Source organism: Schistocerca gregaria, chromosome 5 (genome assembly GCF_023897955.1).
Source record: "Schistocerca gregaria isolate iqSchGreg1 chromosome 5, iqSchGreg1.2, whole genome shotgun sequence".
Lineage (NCBI taxonomy): Eukaryota > Metazoa > Arthropoda > Insecta > Orthoptera > Acrididae > Schistocerca > Schistocerca gregaria.
This window is the reverse complement of record NC_064924.1, coordinates 385,033,616-385,058,297: the sequence shown is the minus strand read 5'-3', so window position 1 is coordinate 385,058,297 and position 24,682 is coordinate 385,033,616. Positions and strand designations below refer to the sequence as shown.

At 44.2% G+C, this 24,682-nt stretch overlaps 1 protein-coding gene across 6 annotated transcripts in view; it reads left to right on the top strand.

Moving 5' to 3' along the window:
• Positions 1–24,682, top strand: part of LOC126273198 (band 4.1-like protein 4) — a 1,244,225-nt gene that overhangs the window by 143,793 nt on the left and 1,075,750 nt on the right. For all 6 annotated transcript variants that reach the window (XM_049976738.1, XM_049976736.1, XM_049976733.1 and 3 more), the window contains exon 2: positions 464–760. In XM_049976738.1, the coding sequence (XP_049832695.1) occupies positions 677–760 (84 nt within the window). In that variant the 5' untranslated portion in view covers positions 464–676. The remainder of the gene's footprint in view (positions 1–463; positions 761–24,682) is intronic.

Below are 24,682 nucleotides of genomic sequence, written 5' to 3'. Positions count from 1 at the left end.
ATCCTCTCTCAAAACTCCGCCATCTCTCCACATGCACCACTGCTGGCGGCTCACCTCCAGCTGCGCAACGCTACGCGCTGTTCACATCCAACTGCCAAACACTAGAATATTCCAACAATGCAAACCAGCCACAGACTGGACACAGCACAGTCATTGATTTTCATACAGAGCGTTACGTGACGTTACCAACATAAAAAAAACCTAAACAGCCTACTTACACTGTGAACTTACCCTAAAACGAATAGTTTCCTTTCGCGTCCTGTGACCGAAACGGGAACCAGCGGAGTTCAATCTCGTAATGCGCGATGATCATTATGTTTTGTCCTATCATTGTTCTAGTACACTGTAAAAATGAGTGAGTCAGTAAATAATGATGTTGATGGTGATGGCTGTGTTGATGTTGATGGGGATGACTGTGGTGATAGTGAGCTGTTGCGTAACGCACGTCGTGTTTTGTGTGCAGAGGACGCGTGCCCGGTGAAGAGGTGCTCACCGCCCACCGCCCACCCCCCGGCAGCGGCGTCAGCGCGGCAATCCCGGCCCCAGGACAGTGCAGTGCTGTGCGCGGCGCCGAGCGGACCGGCATGCAGTGCTAGCTAGTGCCGCGTGCGTGAGTGCGTGCTGATCGAGCCCGGAGCCAACGTCGCAGCCGCAGTCGCCCGAGTCAGCCAGCAGGATGCGCTGCTTCTGCAAGAGGATCCGCACCTTCCACGTCAAGGTGGTGCTGCTCGACGAGCAGGAGCTCATCCAGGAGATGCAGGTACGTCGCCGCCCCTGCGTGCAAACCTAATTACTATACTCGGCCGGGCAGCCAGTGGCGCGTTGTTAATCAGCACTGACAGGCGCGGACAGGTCGTGTAATGAGTCTCTCTTTCATCTGACGGATGCCAGCTTACTTTGCTTTTCCGCTGCCCAGCACTAGTGCTTGCCAACACTTGCGTTCGAAGAAAGTAAAACGTGATTTGTGCTCTCTCTGTTGACACTTACCTGTTTACTAAACAACCACCACCTACTGTGCCCGTGATTCATGTGCGAAAAGGGTTTTTGCAAGTGTGAGTAATGGTCGAATGGTTTCAACACAAGCTGTTGCTTCTCATGCTGTTGTTGTTTGTTCAGCTCGGTCAATAAATATAAAAGCGTAGTAATTACATAACGCATCACCGGAGTATCGGAAGACTGCATTTTTAGCACAGTGAATTTACCTAATTGTGGATACGTGCGTCCCATTTTCAGGTAAATCACTTTTTTCAGCCGAGGTTTTCTTTTACATTTTCAGTCATAAAAACTGTTTCACGAGGATTTTCGGACATTCTCAGATGACCCCACCAAGAAAACTCTGGTGCCATTCTCGTAGAGTCCTACAGTGAAGTAACATACTTTCCAACATTCAGCTTGAATTCGGCCCCTACAGACAAAATTTCGGAGGTTGCTCACGGGTATTTCCTGTGTATGTTGGTGTATTATAGGTGTCGTGTAAGGGGGTTCATTACGTAAAAGTTATGTAGATATTAGTGATTTCCTTCGGTTTGTCTCCCCCACCCCACCCCACCCCACCCCGCCTCATTTACCTTTTTTTCTGTGGAGATATCTTGACTCCACTGAAAGAGTCTGTAGTATTCTATCATCAAAGTGCGCTCACCTAAAGCACAACAGTGGAACAAATCTCAGACCGAAAAGCGTTGTGATGTGGAAACAGCACAGCATAGCATCATTGTGCCGCTCTTCCATTACATTCAGTGAATCCCTGTGAATCGCTGTTAAAGTAAAAGAAGCAAATAAAAACACGTACAAGTAAGAGTGCCAGAAATATTAATCCTAGTTAGAACCGAGCAATACTAAATGCGTGCTTGAAGTCGGGAAGTGTGTCCAAACGACACACAAAGCGCGTACCGTCGATCTTTCTGCCCATCCCTAGGTATTGTCTGAGATGTATAAATACAAAGATAAATGGGGTAGTAGATCAAATGAAATGAAATTTCTTAGTAACCAACCACCGAAGGTCTCGGGCCCCATATTCCAAAATACTCAGAAACTTCCCTGAAAACCTCCGAAACTATGTCTGTGCGGTTCAGATTTACCAAGTATTCATTATGGCTTGATTAGCAGCAGACGATAACTTTTCATGAAATAGAACACGTATGTGGTACATTCACGTAATTTCTACAGTTTTTTATAACTTTCGAAGTATTAACTCGAGAATTGTGGTACTAATAAACATTCCAAACTCTAGTGTGTCTAAAGAAATTAATTCGGTTTCACAAGACTGTATTTTCTACATGAATGAAGATAGACTCTTGGGGTACCTTTTAACTTATACATCCCATGAAGCCTGTCGGTGAGGATGACACGGCGGTCGGTCGGTACCGTTGGGCCTCCCGAGGCCTGTCTGGCTTAGTTTTTATATTACTGTAAGGGTATCTGTATTTTTACTTTTTATTTTTGTAAGCTAGCCGATTTTGCAAAAATATATATTTTACATGCATACACATACAACCATCGTTTACTTTTTACGATTACGTTTAGGATCAACGTTTAGATTTACCTTTCACAAGTATTCAATATGCTCTCCACCGGACGAGCGACAAACACTTAGACTTTTGCGAGCGTATCTGGAGTTACAGCGTTTACTGCTATTGCTACGCGACTTCGGAGTTCACGCAAGGTCGTAGGATGGGGAGGCCCACACTCGGAATTTTTCACGAATCCTCATTTATAAAACATAACACACAGTGAGAGCAGGTGACCTGTCAGGCCAGTTATGTTATGAGAGAGGAGGCGCAGTGCCTTATTCTGGACGTAAATCACGCCACACTGCACCTATTGAAATGGAGAACGGAAAGCGAATTTTTGTTGCGGTGTTACTGCCATGTCTCCTCGACACTAGCGAACAAGTGAGCTAGCTGGCGACCATAATTCGCTACCACATGAACCGGAAACTTACAGCTGCCGATAACATCAGCTGTTATTTTCGATACCTAAGTTAAAATTTACCAAAAGTTTGTATCTTCATTCGTGTAGGAGATAGGGTCTCGCGAAATTCTGTGAATATTTTTGAAACACCCTGTCCAACTGCAGTAATCAGGCTACCGCTAATCTGAGAGGTCTAATATGGAGTCCTTCTACTGCAGCGGTGGAGGGAACTTTCTCTTACACATGCCACCAGAAACTTCTGCTCATTTTCATCCGCTTCGCAGCTGGCAATTGTTGCCGAATTTGAGCGATTACGCTCGGTACAGGGAAAGACGCCAGTCGTTTCTGGTGTGAATACCAGAGACAACGCAACTAGCGTAAACGTGCAGTTCCACCTTAAAGTGCATGGGATCAATATTTTTAACCTTAAGCTTCTCTTACACGAGCCACTCTCAGTCGATTGCCTGTGGTGAGTGCGCCTCCTGCAGCATCCCTGGTGTATTATTCATGTAGAATCGCGCCTGTCACGACTGATCTTTTTTTCGTTTTCACGTTGGTGCCAAAATTTATGTGTGTAATTTCTGTGCCGTTTGGCACTCAGAATACGAAAATGTGGCTATGGAGGACGGTCTTCTACAAAAACCGTTGAAATGTAGCGACAAATTTAAGGAACAAATAATGACAATAGAGTTTATTAATGAGTAAAGCAAAATTCATAGTGGATGTTCTTGTCAACAGGTGTATGGAAAATTCTCCACATTGCTGAGAATTGAAAGACTAGAAAAAGCGTCATCCAAACATTTATTTACTCAAGACAAAGTATTTTCACAAGACCATTATTTTCTGACTGCTAAACAACATCGAAAATTATTTCTCTCAGTCTGTAGATCTTTTTCGCTGTGGAAACAGTTTTCATCTGAAAAAAGATTTACCTATTCACGTTCTTATTTAAGCACAATGTAGGCTTTTTTGTCCAAGTATTGTATAGCATACTTACCTTTTTGCCTTCAGGTATTTCGCCTCTCTTGTGGAGAGAAGACTAGCAGGAAAAATATCAACTCCTTCTGCAACTTTTTTTAACTTATTGACTTTTGAACGTGCGCATACAGCCATCTTAGCACTGGAAATGTTACATTACATATTACAGTGTGTTTTGGCAATTCAAAGTAGATGTTAGTTTAAGTTGTATTCTGGTACGAAGTTACGTTGGCTTAACAAAGGAATGATGCCGACGTGAAACAAGTTTTACAACCAGAGTATACTGAAACAGACAAGAAGAAAATTTTTGGAAATTTGTGGTAAGGTCTAAAGGGCACAAACTGCAGTGGTCATCGGTCCCTAAGCCTACACAATACTTAATCTAACTTACTCTATGGACAACACACACGCACCCATGCCCGAGGAAGGACTCGAACCTCCGATGGGGGGAGTTACACAGACCGCGACAAGGCGCCCAAGACCGCTCGGCTACCCCGCGCGGCAAAGAAAATGTAACAAAGGATACACAGAAGTAGTATGCTATAAAAATCCTGCTGGTAACACAAAAAGAGACCATGAATCGCCGTTACTACACATTTATTTCCAATTCAGTTCATATTAATGACCATATATAATATAGAAACAAAATGTTCTTTTGTATGTCCAAGAATTGTTTCAAGAGCTGCGTCTAGAGAATTGAATATTTTTGAGGTCTATAAGTACAAGCTAGAGAGAATAGCAAAACTTAGTTTACAAGACTTAGATTTGGATATTACAGCCATATGTGTTGTTACACCAATATTCAGACGCATACATATAGGGGATACATAGTGACATATACTTAGAGGCTGATCGTTCCATATTCTGCTGAGTAGCACGTGGGGATATAGTCAGTTAATTTGAGTTTTGGTGTTCGCCTGGCATTCTAATTGCCAAGAGCGTTAGATTAGCAATCCAGTGAGCTAGATCTTGATGTTGGCTCTTTTGACAAACTCATACTGCAGTTTATACGTTGCTATTTCATTGTATGCTAACAGGGTTTGGAGGCCGCTTAGAAAACGATTACCAAGAGCCCTAAGATTATTTGCAAGTACGTTATGTGATACATGTTTGGAGGACACTCATGCAACCTTCGCAGTGTGGCAGAAAAACATAGCAAAGAATAAATTAAAGGATTGTGGAAATGAGCGTTTGGTGTCATTTGCCGGGAGGCCCCTTACGGGGCAGGTCCGGCCGCCTTGGTGCAGGTCTTCATACATTCGTCGCCGCATTGGGCGACCTGCGCGCCGGATGGGGATGAAATGATAATGAAGGCAACGCAACACCCAATCCATGAGCGGAGAAAATCTCCGACCCAGCCGGAAATCGAACCCGTGCCCGTAGAACGGCAATCCGTCACACTGATCACTTTTTTTTCCACTCAGTTATCGGGGCGGACAACATCTACACCTACATCTACGCAATTACTCCGCTATTCACAATAAAGTGCCTGGCAGAGGTTTCAATGAATCACCTCCAAGCCGTCCCTGTACCGTTCCACTCTCGAACGGAACGCGGGAAAAACGAGCACTTAAATTTTTCTGTGCGAGCCCTGATTTCTCTCATTTTATCGTGGTGATCATTTCTCCCTATGTGGCAACAGAAAGTTTTCACAATCGGAGGAGAAAACTGGTGATTGAAATTTCATGAGAAGACAAATAAAGGATTAAGACGACGCAAAGCATAAAATACATTACTACAACGTGAGTGAACGGGGCGAGAACATAACTTTCGATGTAAGGAGACGAGACCCCTCCATCCCATCTCTAATCTTGTGTTTCAATGCACGTGTAATCTACAGCAGAGTCGGAATTTTTGTCAGAAACTTGCTTCTGATAAGCTTTCGCCCCGTTTACGGTGTTAGCAAGAAAGCCTCTAAAGTCGCGTTAGCAACTGGACCGTAGGTCCAACTGCGTCTTCCCCGGCAACCTGAGCGCAGTACCTCGTCGTCTCTGTGACGCGGTAGGTTCGCCTGACCCGGAGCCCCTGCGGTGTCCTGACTGTAGGTAGTGTGCTAGGGTGTTCACCCCGGGGGAAGGCCGGCCTGCGGCCTCGGAAAGGTCATTACGGCGCCAATCTGAAAGCGCGCCTTTTTTGTGCGCCGGGCGCGCCATAATCACGGCTATTACTCCAGTGCTCTGCTCCGGCAGTGCATATGGGCCGGCATTCTAAGCAGGAAGCGCGTGTAATTATAATTATATTCGGGCCGCTGTTTTACACCAATTCAGCAATGTTTGCGTCATTACCGGCCGGGAGGAAGCAGGAATAATTGTCCGGCCGGATAAAAAAGGACGGCGCCGACTAGAAGAAAATAACATTGTGCCACCGGTGTGGGTGAGCACTCGACCAACAGTTTCAGTCCCGCTTCGTTTTGCTCTCGTTCTCGTCGTCTGTAATTCGCTCTTGGAAGCAATGGATACTTAATGCAACATCATTCCATGCTTAATTATCTTTTTGCTAATTGCGAGATTGCAAAATGTATTTTCCTGTCGCACATTATTTGGCCTATTACACCGGTAATTTCTGTCGTCCGTGTGTGGGCTGTCCCTTGTGGTTTTCTAGTTCATTATGTTTTAAGAGACGTGATCGACTGATCGTCCAATGCTTGGTCATTCGGATGCTTACCAATTATCTTTATCTTCTTCTTCGTTTTTTGGTAATTGTGAGACGTTAGATTTACATTGCCAGAATACAAAACCTGCGCACTCGACAAGTTGTGATTTATTTATGACATTTTTAGTAATTGATATTTCGTATCTTTCCATAAATGCAGTCATGTTATTTTTGCTGGAGACCTTATCTGATACACTCCTCTGGTAGGCCAGACATTGTGAGTTGAGAACTTTTGCACGTATAGCCTAAACGAAAAATTTACTTTCCGGAGTCTTTCTGTGCAAGTGGATCTAATAATCTCAAAGGTATATGCTACAAGAATGTACTTCGAATGCTTATACAGGGCGTAAGAAACTATACATACAAAAGTTTTGTGTGTTTAGAAGGTACTAAAAAAAGGGAAGTGTCACAGGCATACAGTTTCCCCAGAATGGATCCATGATGGACTTGACGCTAGTGATGTTCAGAGAAGGTAATCAAAATGCAGTGCGATGAATATTGTTTTAGATATGTTGTTGACCTTCTATGGATTTATAATATTTTTGTGGGAGAGGATGCGTTTGGTGTATGCTTGGTCATTCGGATGCTTACCAATTATCTTTATCTTCTTCTTCGTTTTTTGGTAATTGTGAGACGTTAGATTTACATTGCCAGAATACAAAACCTACTGATAGAAGAGCTGCACGCGGATGCTAATTGTGCATTAATGTAAGCGGGTGAAATTTCCGGTATTATTCATCATATGGCAGTTTGAACACCGTCTCTTAATATCACTAACTTCAAAACCTTCATGGGCTCGTAGCGGGAAATGTGATATTTTCGTGACATAAAAAGTTTCTTTTTATCTCCTCTAAACACTCTAAAAATTTTCTACGTTGTTTCTTTGCGCTCATCTAATCTCAGTTTTATGATATCTCATAGATTTTTTTAAACCTCGATATTTACCTTTCATTCTATTCCACGATCGATGAAAGTCCGAAATCAGCAGGGAAATATTATGTGTTGCTCCTCTGAGTGCTGGCCTCCAGAGATCGTGAGCTGAGTACGAATTCATTCTAAAATGAAAAGCAAGTTGGTCTACAACTTGACTGACTGCTAGCTACAGTGCTTGTCTAATTAGAGTGCGGTTTATGTGTTTGACAGCTTTTGTAGAGAAGACTACGAAAACATTAGGTGATGTACAGTATAACGATCCTTGGTAGTCAAGCGGCCTTACTGTCTCAAGCTAAGTGCAATTACGTCTCTGGTTACCAAAATGTTCTTCTGTCAGTTTGAAAGGAGAATTTTTTGTGCACTTCGTCGGTATAAAACTACTTTTCTACTTTAGACTACATTAAAAAAACACATACAGCTTATTTTGTAGAGACTGGTAAATTGTTTCTCTCTTTGGTATGTGATTTCAGGAAGGAGAAGAAAATTTCTTACATTTTAGAAAAGTTGAGGTGTCGGTATATGTTTGCATATGTGTATGACTGAATTCATTCAGTAACTTGTTATATACGGTTAAAACCACTTTCACTCTCGTCAGTTAGTAATTTTGATTTCCTTAATTACTTTCTGATGATCTGCATTCCTTTCCTTCTTTTTCATAATAAAATAGTGCACTAGATCTTTCGATACTCATTTAAAGTTTATCCAAAGATAGCAATGAAGTTACAACGTAATAAAACGCATTGTAATTGTTAATTAGCTCATTAAATGTTTTTCCGCTGGTACGACGCTCATTTGCTGAACTACATGCGTGTACGGCTTATCAATGACTACTGCACTGGAATTGCTGTCTAACGGGCATGCAACTTACAGTGTAAGAAATAAAGTCCTCCTTGCGGAACGAAACAAATCGAAAGACGATTAATTGGCACAAAATCGGAACTCACTAATTGAGAGTAGATCTGAACAAGTTCTCGTTATCGTGAATCTTAGCTTCCGACGACTCTTTCCGCGGCGCTGTTGAGGCTACAAAAGAACTGTTGTTGCTCGCTTCCTTACGCAGGCAGCAGCATCGAATTCCTTCCTACTGTATATAACTGTCGTAACAAGTTTGTCTGTAACTCACGAAATGGGTAAGTTGCCAGACTGAGCTAACTAAAATAAATTTGGAACACCGAAGTCGCATCATATTGTAGAGCGTTGGATTTCGTAAATGTCGTTAAATGCGATGATGATGCATGCGTGTGTTAGAATCCGAGTGCAGTAAAATATTAACGTGGGTCTGTGACGATAAACTAAGAATCTATGCAGTAGTGAAAGGTTAATAATTATTTCTCCGTTGATGTAATAAGGTCATCATGTAACTTTTGTCGCCGATGGTCTGCCATGTGATGATGGATCAGCCATGTGATGATGAATGAGAACGTTAAAAAGTTTTCGCAGTATCTATCCCGAGACCACTTCTGAGAAATATAGGTATAGAAACCTTCTACAGAGACAAGGACTGAGGGTTTGGTTACTTTACCGTTTGAAATTCTAAATTTGCCCACAAATGAGCTTCCTTAAATTTCAGGTTAGCCTACGTAGCAGTTTCGAAAAAATAATGTATACATATCTGAGGTGCTGATGTTGTTTCTTGGTGAACAACTCCTCGTCACATCGTGCCCCGTACTCTTCATAGGCTTTGGTCTTTCCACCTCTGTTACTTCCAGTGTTGTTTTACAGTACATTATGTCTTTTTCGCTGACTGTCATTTCGTCTTAACCGTCAATATGTCTAATGCGTAATGATTATATCATCGTCATTGCTTTGGTGAATAAAGCGGGATTGTTCCGAAACACAAGACTGTGTAACTGCTGCTGCTGATTTTCGGTTTGATTGCGAGAAGAAAAAAGAAGTGAACAGCAGGTGATAACATGGACTGATAGGTTGCAAAATTCGGATGAGACTCGATATCAAAAGGAAAATGTCTAAATCTACGCAAAACCAAAGTACAAAATAGTGTAGCCAGATAATGCAAACTGAACATGCGAGATCTGTTATACATAACAACTGTTATGCAAGAAGGCAATAAACCCCGACAGTTCAGTAGAATAGCGAAAGCTACAACTGGCATAAACGAGCTATTGATGGTTTTGCGTCAACAGTTCTTGAAAACGAACTTCCAAGTTGCCGTGGAAAAATGCATCAGAGTCTAAGAGATTGATGAGGAGCGTTTCTGAATTCAGAATGAAACGGTGGAATATGACTGTAAGGTGATATGCTAATGAGAATGAGAAACTAATCGCGACAAATATCTTAAGAGGTTGCTGGAAACGAATCCCACACAAGAAAAATACCAGGAATTGAAGATAGGTGCTGCAGACAATGGGGAAATTTATGAAATACGTAGAGGAAAATAGCAACCATGTCGAAAAATTCGAGCACTTTATTAGGCACGGTGATTCTGATCCAAACTTAATAGTTTACATCATTGGCATGTTCAGCGGCGTCTCATATTTTACTGAATCATTCCTTGCTGCTAAAATGATAAAAAGGAGCTCATTTAAAAACGTAAGAAAAAACTGTTTCGCTAAGTTTGTCTTATAGGTTAGCACCTCTCAGTAACTCGCTCTCAACTGTGAATCAGTTCATTTGCGGAGCTCAGTCTCTGACAACGCCGGATCTGCTCTGTAAAAAATACTGCGGACTGGTGTCTCACTGTTAGTAACAAGCTCTCATTTACCAGAGGTACTTGTTGAGGAGAGCAGAAACCAGCCATCACAGAATAACTATCATTCTCTCGTGGCGTGCATTTGCTGAACTCAAGGAGCCTTGTTTGTCCTTTCGACTAGAAGCGCGGTATCGATCGAAAGCAGTGGAGGATTCGTTTGCGACGTCTTCGATGTTTCGCTGCTGCAACCGCATCCCTTTGCGCTTGATGGTTTCTCGAGTTTCACAAATGTGCACCGCGGCGAGAGCTTGTTATATTTGTTCCGAGGAGCATCCATCCGCTTTCAGACCCGCTTCCCTCCCGATGTGACGCTGTGCGTCCAATTATAAGCGCGCACGTCCTCTGTGCGAGGGTGTGGGATTGGCCACGGAGGCGTTAACGCCTGAAGATTTCACAACCTACCGGATAGGCCTTTCACTCATTCTCGGATATTCGCTAATGTCTCCATGTTCACAAATTCTGTGTGTTTAATATCTGTCGTTCGTCGTCCTCTTCTCCTCTTTCGTCAAGTCACGCGTGATCGATTCGTAGAGCCTTCTTCGTCGGACGAATTACGACAAAAGCCTATTCTTGCAAATTAATAACCGATCAAGTCACGTAGCCCTTTATGCTGCGAAGCTCTGTTATACATTCCAAATTACGTAGTGTCGATGATCGTAAGGCAACGAAAGACAAAGGCGGGTACTTCGAGCAAAATTCGCTCGCCTTAACTCTGATCCACTTAGCAAAACAATATCACCAAATCAGACATTTTCACTCAGAAAACACGTCGTTATCACATTAAAGATGCGGTCTTTTGTCTTGAATGATGTTCAAGCTGGTAGCATTTGGTAACGTCGGTCACCGTTGAGAACTCTTCGAAATAAGAACAGAACGAAATTTGTCTTCGTTAATTAAATTACGGGAATGTTGACGTAGATCTCGTATTTAGAATGAACTTGATAGATAAATACAGCCACTTGACAACTGATAAAAGATGATAAAAAAGTTCTTGATCTAAGCACTGATCAAAAAACATCAGTAAGGATTTTTCACATAAGATATACCTACACTACAGCACGTCTATGTATTTAAGATATATAGCATCGTTACAGCAAGAAAATTATGACACTGTTTTCACAAATTTCTCGCTCTGAACCTCAATAAATATAACTTTTGTTGTGTGCGTTGCCTCTCAGTAAAGTTGTTTTTCTCATCTATAATTATGTCTAGGGGAGAAGTACTCATGAGGCGGTACGTTATGCAGTTCTATTGACCTGGCAGTAGCCACGAAAGACTGTTGCAGCTGCGGAACCATTCCCCAACGCTCCATGGTAGTGATCTACCAGTCTAATGCTGCCACCAGATATTATTGTACCAAGAACACAGATGTGTCTTTAGTGGCATTCGCAGCCAGATTTCATTAATGGTGTTCGACGATACCTTTTAAGAAGTAGCGAAATAATCTGTTCATGTTTTTCCCATTACCACAGAATGGCGTGTGTGAATGATAGCTACCGGCAGCGCTATTTAGACCTTTTCATGGATGGGTTGTTGGCTAGACATAGAGGATCAGGGATATATATAGGTATGCCAATGGTAGCACGTATCTTGCGGTATGTGCAGAATGCTGTGTGATTATGAATGACTGCTCTGAGACGTGTGTATGACTTCTCGGAGAATGTTATTATTTTCTCCCATAGAAACGTCGAGGAAAAGCGATTATCTCAGATAATACTGCAACATCACAGGCATTATCATAATCAAACAATTCTTGGAGGAGAAAGGCGTTTCTAGATGAGTTCCCAAATCTTACTGCAGTCAAGCACATTTGAGATACTTTCACCTTAAAATAAATCGGTCGCTCTGATTTTCATCTAACGAGCAGTCACGTTCTTCATCCAAAGAAATGTCTTCATTGTCGATGAAAGTCAGTGGGATGGAAGCGGTATATTTCAGTAGGTCAACGGAAATGGCGGAGGATCGGAGTTGGAGACATCGAAGGAAACCACCCAACACTCAAATGATCTGGTTTGGAGAAACCGAGCCAAGTTATCGGAGCGTGTGTTGGAATTCCGCTCCTGCCGAGTTACATTCTTGTGCTTTAATAGGGGGCCACCTGAAAAAAGTGTGTGAAATCTTATGGGGACTTAACTGCTAAGGACGTCAGTCCCTAAGCTTACACGCTACTTAACCTAAAGTATCCTAAGGACAAACACACACACACACACACACACACACACACACACACACACACACACACACACACACCCATGCCCGAGGGAGGACTCGAACCTCCGCCGGGACCAGCCGCACAGTCCATGATTGAAGCGCCCAAGACCGCTCGGCTAATCCAGCGCGGCTTGTGTAGTGCGTCCTCCATCTCTGCTGTACTATTCCGAAACTTTGAAAAAAGATAACGAACGGAAAAAATATAATTCCATCTAATCACAATTGCCTGAAATCAAAAAATTTACATACTTTTCAGAAACATAATGCTTCCGTTAAAGTTATAGCCAACAAACGCTGTTTTTATGAAGCATAATTAATGGGAAGAACTGAGGACTGTAGGACGAATGTTTTGACGCTTGTTTCGTGGGCCAAAATGATTTGTAGACCACATTATGTGTTTCATATTTTTTTTAGCGAGTGGACGAAAAATACATTTCTATAAGAAAATTATGTCATCGTCAGAAGGTAGGATGAGGCAAAAATTTCATTTATTTGAGTGAACTGTGACCACTGAATGTTTTTAAGTAATTAAATTGTCAAAGATTTATAACCTAATAACCATTTCTTTTCATTGTTATCGGGGACATGGCATTTTATGACACTGTTGGTACGTTACCACAGAATGTCGCGTGAATGTTTTGGAGGCGCACATCGATTATTGGAGCATTCCTGTATGTGGGACCACAATGCGTAGGGCGCTCCCACTCTCTGTTAGCGTAAAAGGCATTTTTTAATTATCGGATGGCGACATGGATTTTCGGTCAAACCTGCTCTGCTTGTTTCCACAAGCTGGCTGTTTCGCCGTGTTGCGGAGATACTATTAGATGCGCTCCACTTGGCAAGTAGGTGGCACCGCCGATTTTTGTAACAATTTCGTGATCACAACCGTGCAGCCCATGCACCAGGGTCGCATACAGCTTTGCAATTCGTGCAGAAGTAGCAACTGTTACACAAGCACCACGGCATAGCTCAAGTGACGGCAGTAGCTCTGAATCACTCGATCCAGAGCTGGTTCGATTTCTGGTAGCGACAGAAATTTCCATTGCAAATTTCCAAGCCGGAAGTAGGTAGGAAAAGGGTGGCGTGAGCCGTACAGTACCTGATCACTAATCGATGCCCCATTGTGTGTTGGACGAACGGCTGTCGATAAATAGCGGCATGAGCTCTAATTTCTCTGATTTTCTTGTAGTGAAGAGGTGGTTATATGTTGCTCAACTCTTCGTGGAACGTGCTGTCTCTGAATTTCGTTAGCAAATCTTGCGGTGATACATAACGCCTTCCTTGAAGAGTCTGCCAGTAGAGCTTGTTGAGCATCTCCGCTACGTTCTTGTGCCTGTTGAACGATCCTGTGACCAAAAGCGCCACTTTTCGTTGGAATATTGCTGTCCTTTCTGTTAACTGAAACTGTTATTAATGCTCTAAGACTGATGGACAATGCTCAAGAATCGACCTTCAATTGTTTTGTAAACCTCCTCTTTCGTGGATGAATTCCGTTCCCTTAAGATTCTTCCAGTGAGTTTAGGCCTGATTTCTACATTTTATTTCAGCTGTTCCAATGTGATACACGTACCTTTGTGAATTTATCATTTCTGAGAACACGTGCTGTTACAGCGTGATTACCTGTAAATACATTAGTGCAATAAATGTTAAAATGTGGCTGGTTCCTGTAACTGAATTCAACAATGCCGCCTAATCCGCTCTCACTGTCAGTCTGCGTAACGAACAACGGTATCGAAAAGAAATTTCTTTCAACTGGTGGGTGGCTTACATCCCTTTGAAACCTGACATTAGTGAGACACTACTATAGGAAATAGAGACACATACTTTATGAGGAAAGTACAAATCGCCAGGAAGTGGTTGGGAAACGTCGAGTAAGACACTTCACTCCTGGTACTTGCCACTCTCACTACTTCTCGCACCGCTGCCCCCAAGGAAAGCGCTCACTTATGACGACCAGCTGGGCATACTCTGTTAATGGGCTCAGTACTTCACGCTCAAGAGTGAGAGAACATCCGTGAAAACTTTCACGCGTCAACGCTGTGATTGCTATTACGAACGATCGAAGACAGTAAAACTGTGTGTCGTAGCGACTTCTCACGCCAGAGAATTGTGAGTCTTGCCGGCCGCGGTGGTCTCGCGGTTCTAGGCGCGCAGTCCGGAACCGTGCGACTGCTACGGTCGCAGGTTCGAATCCTCCCTCGGGCATGGATGTGTGTGATGTCCTTAGGTTAGTTAGGTTTAAGTAGTTCTAAGTTCTAGGGGACTGATGACCTCTGATGTTAAGTCCCATAGTGCTCAGAACCATTTGAACCATTTTTTTTGAGTTTGGACACTAATAGTCTGTAGTGGCAGAGCTGAACCGTCTCTACTATTTAATACCGTAATTAAAACAGTGTTAAACCCATCATGAAAGAACAATCAGATGGCTGGTGAACGTTAAGTATGGATCTACTTGCGTAAATTAGAAGATATAAAGTCCCTTAATGGAAACCTGTGCTTTAGAAATAAAATAGACTCATCGTTATTCATTGTCGAATACTCCTTGTTGGTTAAGATATCTTAATGTTATTTGTTATACTACAGTTTTTCGATGCAGCGCAATTTTGGTTAACATTTACATTCAATGGTGCAGCCATTGTTCCGGCAAGCGATACCGATTATAGAACGGCTGCAAATGTCCAAGACAGAGTTTATGAAAATGAGGGTGAAATGACTCTGGCGTCCACAGTAGCTGGATGTCAGCGTAGTCACGACTGATGCACGAATAGCCGAATTGGTTAAAGCGATCGCTCACGACAAGCGGGAAATCGGGGTTCGAGTCCCAGTCTGGCTCAAATTTCCAGTGTAATTCCAATCTGCAGTTGGAGGTTGCCGTATTCGCAACTGCGAATACATTTCCTGAATTCTCAAAGTGATTGCACCCCTATTCACTTCCTACGAGCCACGATCACTGCTTTCCGTCCTGACATCACCTGTGGAAGGAAACCTTGGTGACTTTCCATTTCTCAATTCTTTAAAGGTTTTCTTTAGTAAACTTCAGCTCACGATAGAAATGTTGTCAACGTTGACTGCGCTACGCAGGCCACGCCTTAACTAAATCTAGTGACAGTTCCTGTTGCCGGGACCCGACAACAGCAACGAGAATGCTTAAAGGAGCAGATCGGAAGATGACAATCTGCTGCAGTGTCGTCATACTGCAGCCAGCGGGCCGCTCGCGCCCTGGTCAGTTTTCGTGCGACACGCAGTTCTCAGCTGCTTTTTGTAATAATATGCATAATGCTCAATAACAAACAAAAATTCTTAAGCCGTGCTCAACTTTACTGAACGTTAGTGTGTTCGGTCTGAGTTGACTAAAGTTGCCTGCCTGCCTTGGAGGCAGGGAGAAGGCAGCGTTGCCAATGCGGTGTTAGAGAGGATGTGAGAGGGGAATGGTTTCATTGTTTGCCTTCCAGTACTGACAACTCCCGGGCAAGTGCGGCTCGTAACGATCTGCTGCTACTGTATAAATTTTAACACGAAAATAACATGGATTCGTGGATACGCATTACAGATGCGGCCATCTTTACTACGGTCATAGTTGTAGAAAGGAATATGAAATTAAATTAAGACGGTTCTAACAGAATGCCATGAGTAATAGGAAAGTGGTACCCGACACATTTAGTTAAAATTTTGTGATCGTGTCACACACAGCATTGCTCATTTAAATATAAATACAATTACTCTTATTAATCAATCAATCGTCCACTCTCACAGACAACGAACGTACCAGACTTCGTCAGACAATGACAGTGTGAGAACTTTGGGGAAACAGAGAACAGCCGGCCGCTGTGGCCGAGCGGCTCTAGACGTTTCAGTCTGGAACCGCGCTGCTGCTACGGTCACAGGTTCGAATCCTGCCTCGGGCATGGATGTGTGTGACGTCCTTAGGTTTAAGTACTTCTTAGTCTAGGGGACTGATGACCTCAGGTGTTAAGTCCCACAGTGCTTAAGAGCCATTTGAAACAGAACAGTCAACACGAAGTGTTCCAAATGGTGCACGCTGTTAAGGATAAGTACTTGGGGGTCGGCCGCCAGCCTATTACGCCCTTTATAGCCTATTGGGGTCTCATAACATTTTATTATTATTATAATAATGTGTGACTAGGGCCTCCCGTCGGGTAGACCGTTCGCCTGGTGCAAGTCTTTCGATTTGACGCCACTTCGGCGACTTGCGCGTCGATAAGGGATGAAATGATGATGATTAGGACAACACAACACCCAGTCCCTGAGCGGAGAAAATCTCCGACCTCGCCGGTAAGCAAACCCGGTCCCTTAGGATAATGCAGTTTACCAGTCTATAGAAAGCTCACTACATATGTGGCTCGGGATGACTTCCCACAATGTTAATATCGGCTCTTGAGCAATGAAGATGACTAATAGTGGTCTACTGAGTCGGACACCCCGGCCAGCGCTCACAGCGAGACTGCACTTCTGCACCTGTGACAGGTTGTTTTTCGCGACTGCTACCTGATGATCGTTGGTTGTTGGAAGCTTGTACTGAGTAAAGGATCATTTCATCAGCGGCTCTTGGCGGATTTTAAAGATACCTCCTTTAAAATGTACGATCTGTGTGTTTCCGCGCAGGGTAGCCGCGCAGGGTAGGCGCGTTGCCACGGATCGCGCTGCTCCCCACTCGGAGGTTCGAGCCCTCCCTTGGGTATGGGTGTGTGTTGTCCTTAGCGTAAGTTAGTTTAAGTTAGATTAAGCAGTGTGTAAGCCTAGAGGCCGATGACCCCAGCAGTTTGGTCCCATAGGAACTTACCACTAAATTTCCAAATTTTGTGTGATGTCATTCTCACAGAATGCATCGGCATTATTGTTGTTGTGGTCTGCAGTCCTGAGACTGGTTTGATGCAGCTCTCCATGCTACTCTATCCTGTGCAAGCTTCTTCATCTCCCAGTACCTACTGCAGCCTACATCCTTCTGAATCTGCTTAGTGTATTCATCTCTTGGTCTCCCTCTACGATTTTTACACTCCACGCTGCCCTCCAATACTAAATTGGTGATCCCTCCATGTCTCAGAACATTTGCTACCAACTGATCCCTTCTTCTAGTCAAGTTATGCCACAAGCTCCTCTTCTCCCCAGTTCTATTCAATACCTCCTCATTACTTATGTGATCTACCCGTCTAATCTTCAGCATTCTTCTGTAGCACCACATTTCGAAAGCTTCTATTCTCTTCTTGTCTAAGCTATTTATCGTCCATGTTTCACTTCCATACATGGCTACTCTCCATACGAATACTTTCAGAAACGACTTCCTGACACTTAAATCAATACTCGATGTTAACAAATTTCTCTTCTTGAGAAACGCTTTCCTTGCCATTGCCAGTCTACATTTTATATCCTCTCTACTTCGACCATCATCAGTTAGTTTGCTCCCCAACTAGCAAAACTCCTTTACTACTTTAAGTGTCTCATTTCCTAATCTAATTCCCTCAGCATCACCCAACTTAATTCGACTACATTCCGTTATCCTCGTTTTGCTTTTGTTGATGTTCTTTTTATACCCTCCTTTCATAGGTTTAACATTTTTCCTTCCCCCTCCCTCCCCCTCCCCCCCCCCCTCTCTCTCTCCCCCTCCTCCCTTCACTCTGTCTCTGTCTCTCTCTCTCTCTCTCTCCTTCTCCCCCTCTCTCTCCCTCCCTCTCTCTCTCTCTCCCCCTCTCCCCCTCTCCTCCTCCCCTCCTCCCCCCTCTCTCTCAACCTATCCCCGCGTCGCACCTGGCGGGGTCGGTGGCTGCCGGCTGGCGCGGCTTGTGGATTCCCGAGGCGAGCGCGGGCTAACGCTCGCCGGTCCCGCCTTTGTTTTGACGAGTGTGTGCCTGGGCCAGGGCGCGCTAGCACGTCGGCCCGCGCTGCGCTGCGTACGCCTGCGCGCCGCCTGCCTGCGTGCGTGCGTGTCCGCGCACATAAACAATGCGCACGCATGTCGCACCACAAGCGGCGCACCGCACCACGCCCGCACCAGCCTGATCGCTGCCTCGGGATTCGGTTTGCCTTCCGGGCAGTCTGCTATCAGGCTGCTCGTGATCTCCTTAAATTCCTTCTTGCGCGCGAGTCCTGTTAGAGCCACCAAACAATTGTGTCTAAAAGTCCCATGCTTCCTTCCAGTACATGCAACAAAAGCTTTCACAAGAATAGGCTGATAGGTGTTGACTTAAGTTCTTGCCTTTCCACGGCAACAGGCACTTACAATTAATTGTTTCTGGTTAATAGACCGCATCATTATAAAACAAAAGCAACTAAGCTGCTGACGTATCGACCGACTTTTCAGTGGTCCTCTTCAACCGACCTGAAGAGCGCCACTGCAAAGTAGTTCGAAACGTCAGAAGTTAACTTGCTTTATATAATTAATGTCTGTCCTTTCGGACATGTCCGGATACCTTAGTGACCAGAAACGCCCCGAGTAGTGAGGATAATTGGCAATGGCACCGCGTCAGTACTGTGTGGGCCAGCTGAGAATCTCGGTCTGACGGGAAGCGCGCTATGGTAGTCCGTGCAGTTCGGTGACCGCCGTGTCCGGATGGCATAGTGATCAGAGCATCTACCTGCTGACCAGGAGACCCGGGTTGGATTTCGAGTCGGGTACAAAGTTTCAACTTTCCCCATTGACGTAAATCAATGCTCATTAGCAGCCAAATGCCATTAATTTTGTTATGTCTTAATTACTTTAGTTTTATAATGACGCTGCCTGATACACAAAATTATTTTATTCAGCTTTTGGCTTGTTGGCCGTACTTCTGTAACAGGTGGCGGCTATTTTCACATTTACAGCATGATCCTATGACATCCGTTTGTTGCTGTAGTGTCGTTGTTTGTGGTAGTACACCGCCATTCCCCTTACCCTTGCCCCACTACCCGTAACTGTCCTCCTGCGATTAATTGCCCATGACACATTGATTTTGATTAATTCGGCCAACTGTGTCTACATGACTAATTTACGTAAATGAATAAAAGGCCATCGGCAAATTAATGTTACTCGTTGATTCCTCCGAAAGAATAATCGTTAACATGAAATAATACGATAATGCTCTGGATGAAAGGGCATCGAGTATATTGTTCTTACGTGGTTTATAGCAATGACGATGGATCGGTCACATGGAAAACATTTTTTTCTTAAGCTTCATTCTTTTGTTAGCAATATGACATAGTGCATGATCAACATGGTTCTCATAAACTGAGACGATAATATTCATACGCTGGAACATTAGAGAAGGAGTGTTGGCTAATTTGACAATCTTGTGTAGAGTGCTTGATTTAAAAAAAAAAAAAAAAAAGAAATGAGGGGGTCATAACACGCTCAATCCATTTCAGATGCAATCCATTTCTAGCGATTTCAGGTCATCGAGGTACGACAGTATAGCGTATGAGGCTAAAGTTTCATTTAGGCAGGGTCGCAGCTATCGCGCATCACTTGTTGGTAGTGACAACGACTTAAGATTTGCATGAAGTTCAGGTAGCTCTAAGAAGCATTCTACCCCGCGCAGCCAGGTTAGCCAACGTTTTTGGATTCGGCTGTCAGCTAGATGCATATTACTAGAAGAATGAGAATCGCGGGCTGCACAGTACTTCATTCAGGCGGCATGCGGCCGCGGAAGGAAGTAGATTTAGAGTTTAACGTGCCGCCGTCAGCGACGTCATTGGAGACGCAGCACAAGACTGGATAAGGAAAGGATGGGGAAGGTAATCGGTCGTGTCCTTTAAAAGGAACCATCCCCGCATTTGCCTTAAGCGATTTAGGGAAATCGCGGAAAACTTAAATGTAGACGGCCGGGCAGGGATTTCAACCATCGTCCTTTCGAATGCGAGTCTAGTGTACTAACCACCGCGCCACTTCAGTTTGTGCAGGTCGCGGGCCTCAGGCTGACGACCACTGCTCTAAATTATACGAATGACGGAAGGTTTCTGCAATAAGACCTCGGCAATACCTCCATCATTATACAGACTCCTGTAGATGTTCAGCCGTAACCATCTTTTCTTCAGTTGGTAAGTTAACGCTCTGTGCGTTGCACTGTGGGGGTAGACCATATTTGACTGTCTAATATTGTTTTGACGTAACCAGTCAGATAACGACGTTAGTTGACAGCGCCGCTGGAATTTAGTCGGCTATTGCAGGAAGCTACCTCTAGACATCGATCATGGTTGGATCTTGACGACACACACAGCCGAAAACACGGACTGCGCTATAGCTTAGAAAGTCTTTCTCTCTGCTCACATTCTGAGTATACGGATAGAGAGAGCTTGTGACAATTGATCGATAGTGTAGTGTACTTTAAGCAACGATCGGCTTTACTTGCGTCGTGGTTGAATAGAATATGTGTGCCATAAGCCGGGAGTACCTTGCGGAGCCTGCGGTGGGCTGCTGCGGCGGCCGTGCTCCAGATGTGACGGCGTCGCAGATAGCGGCCGTTGCGGAAACACTTGTTGCCGCATAACGGCGCGAAATACGACCACTTAGGCCGCTATCGGCGCATCGCGCGTAACGGCGCAGATACTGCTGTAGCGGCAGCCCCGCTCTCCCCAAACATTACGTGCCTCCGCCCAAAGAAACTGGGGAGTATCTGCCGTATCCATCGCCGAAACACTGTCGTCGCTTTCTACGGGAAAGCTCTCCTGCTGCCTCCTTTTGAAGCTGCTAGCTACCGTGCTAGAGAGCCCACAGCGAGTAACCGAGCTGCGCGCTTATCTTAGCGAATTATTCGGTAGTTAACGGAGAGGGTCTATTGGTCGGCAGCCAGCGCTGAATTACTTGGCGCCATGTGGCTTGCATTATTTGAACGCAGCACGTTTCTGTCGTTCTGGTTCCAGATAGGGTCACACCGAACGTATTGGTAAATCATGAGAAATCCGTACTGGTATCTTTAGTATGCTCTGTTATGTCTTGATATTCTTTTGCCAGAAAAAAAAACAAACGGTTCAGATCCGATTCCTAGCAAGAACTTCGCGAGATGCCATTAAGAGCACAAGGCATCAGGGGGAGGCTAAGGGCAAAATATTGTTAACTGGGAAGATTGTGGGGTAGTAGAGTGGACCTAAAAAAAGACTGTGTGCCCGACGCTAGTGCGATACATTCTTGAGTGCAGCTGGATTGTTGGGATCCCCAAGTGGTCGGATGCAGAAGGCAATTCAGAGGCGTGATTGTTGCCTGACAGTAAAGGTTAGCCCGCATCTCGTGGTCGTGCGGTAGCGTTCTCGCTTCCCACGCCCGGGTTCCCGGGTTCGATTCTCGGCGAGGTCAGGGATTTTCTCTGCCTCGTGATGGCTGGGTGTTGTGTGATGTCCTTAGGTTAGTTAGGTTTAAGTAGTTCTAAGTTCTAGGGTACTGATGACCTAAGATGTTGAGTCCCATAGTGCTCAGAGCCATTTGAACCATTTTAGCCAGTAAAGGTTATGTGTACCAATGGGTACGAAGCTTGGTTGAAATCACTCCAGTGGTTTAGGAAGTGATGCAGAACATGCGAGAACGAGTATGCGGACAACCCGTAGAGTGCAGATAGGTTAGGTGAACGGGAAAACGTCGTCAGGTGAATTGTGCGAGAGAAGAATAAATCTGAAGACTGAAGGTATGGTGTATCAGTCAGTAGTGAGATCAGCATTCTAAATGGAGCAGCGACATGGGCACCAACTGAGGCACGTTGTAAATCGGTAGCTGTGGCGTCACCAGATCCGGTAGACTCAGAAACGAGTGTAAGGGGCAGCCTTAAAGTGCAGTGGATACCAATGAAGGTTCAAGAGAGAATACAGCGGTGGCATCGACACGACATCAGAAGCGAGATCACCAATGTTGGCAAAACAATGATAGAAACGGCAGTGGGAGTGATAGAGGAAAACCAAGAACAAGATGGATGGACTGTGTAGGCGGGGACTTGAAGAAGAAAGATCTAAGACAAAGGAAAGCATGGGACAGAGGAAAATGGAGAAGACTTGCTACATGAGTGGGAAAAACTAAGAAAAACGAAAAGAAGATTGTTGTTGTTGTTCGGGCTTCTACCATCAGGTTGGTTAAAAGTAGCTCGCCATGCATTTATGTCTTCGGCCTTCCTCTTGAGAGCAGTACAGGTGGTACATATGGTATGTTCCATGGTGTGGTTGATGCGTTCTAGTCTCTGCCATTTTCTTGCATTCTTCCCTCCTGCTGTTTCTTCAGTGATACTTTTGATGATAGCATCATATCTCAGTAGTTTGCCGATCTATGTTTTTGATGAGTTCTCCACTCTGTATAGCACCTCTTCGTATCTTGTCTTCCTGGGAAATGTTAAGCAATCAGCGGTAGCGCTACTCCTCGAAGGCTTTTATTTTATGTTTTGCTGCTTGTCCGTGTGACCATGTTTTACTTTCGTACAGCAGCACACTCGAAACAGATCCTCTTATGAGGTCTTTCCTGAGATGTTTGACTATATTACTGGACGTGAAAAGGTTTCTTCTCTTGTTAAAAGCAGCTATTTCCTGGTGGATTCGGCTTGCAATATCCTTCGTTGATGTTCCGTCTATTGAAATTTTACTCATGAATATTCATATTATAGGAAGAGTCGAAGGTGATTTCCATCTGGGGCAGCTTCGCTTTTAGTTATTATTATTACTATTATTATTACTGCTACTATTATCGTTCACTAATTATTCCGTTTCCCCCGAAATAAGCTCAAACTGAAAATTCTATTTTTGTGTAATTTCTTTCCCTTTTTCACCTTCGAAATTTCTTAAGAAAATGATCATATGACGGCAACTGAAACGGCCACTGCTCATGACTGTGATTAATGTTGACGGTGGATGAAAAAAGAGAAGAAACAATCTTTTTATTAATGCTGTTGTACTTATTGGATACCTGCGATGAGTGATAATGCTTGTATAAAATGATAAAGTGACGGAGAGAGATGATGATAATTCGCCTTTTTTCCTCACTGATTACTGTGCGCGCCATTGGGTTAAATACGTCGGATATTCAAAATTGATTGTCCGCGGCGCTTTGTAACGAGATAACTCATTTTTTTAAAGAACTAAGACAAAAGATGTTGAAGGATAAATGGTTGTTCTTGGCCCTAAGTACGAGTACAGCGGTCGCGGCCCCCCACGCTGGCCACCGCCAAGTGATTGGACGCGATGTGTTCCGCACTATTGATTTCGGTCACGCCCGCAGAGAGCACTGCTTATGCAAGTGGTCAGTACGGGCGCTCCCGAGAAATTCGGATAAGCTCACGTCTCAGTAGGACTGCGGCGGCCACCCCGTCATTTCCATTCGGCGTCTGATTTACAGCCGGGCAGCTGCCCCAGCGACTGCGCACTCCTTACGGCGGGCAGCGGACGGCCGCGTCTGCAGTTTCACTTCGCCGACCTTATCTCTCTGTACAAAACGTCTTGCCAGACGCTGCGGCCGAGCGGACAATTTAACGAATATTTTTACAGCGGCGCTTTTTGTGTGACAAACACCTGGTCGTTCGCGTGATAAATAGGTAGTCTTTAGCCTGTTGTGACGGACATCTCTTTCCTCCTACTAGCCCGCATTTCTTTCCCGCCATTATTTTTCAATTACCGCAGTTGGTGTACGGAAAAATAATGCAGAAAGTTGAACCACCAGGAATAGGTTGTTGTAAAATGACTTCAAATCTCACGTAGTTGTCTGGATCATCGTGCAGTCTCCAAATACTGACTGCCGTTATGGGATAATTGGTATAGCCCACGTGTAAAATATTTTACATATTAAAAACTTTACAAGCGAAGTCGTTAGTGTGTTTAGTTTTTATTGAGCAAGTTGTCTCCATTCCAAAGACTCACTCAATTAATGTCCGATTTGCTTGTTAACTAAGAAATGTACCTTGTCAATGAAGGTGAACGGCTCTGCGCACGTAACTTTCACACGGGAACGACTTGAAATCTTAGCCTCAGCACAGTGTCCTAGTGACTGTGATCGATGTAAACGTCACACCGTATCAAACATAGGACATATTGCGATCACAGGAGACGGGAACGGCGGCGGTGCAGCCTATTACTCGTAGCACTGACTGCTTCATAAATTGCAGAACAAATTGTTCACTATCTATTTTGATTAAGTAAAATGTCAAAGAAACAGACTCCAATACATGTCTCATCAAGTCAGTGCGAAATTAAAAACTTCACCTGACCCGATATCCTCCAGCAATCGTGAAAGGAAACCTAGGCTGTCGAAACCGTCTGTAAACATTGATAGACACGTTGTATTTGCAATGCTGACAGACGGGCAGAATAATGAGCAAAACTTGAAAATGATACCAA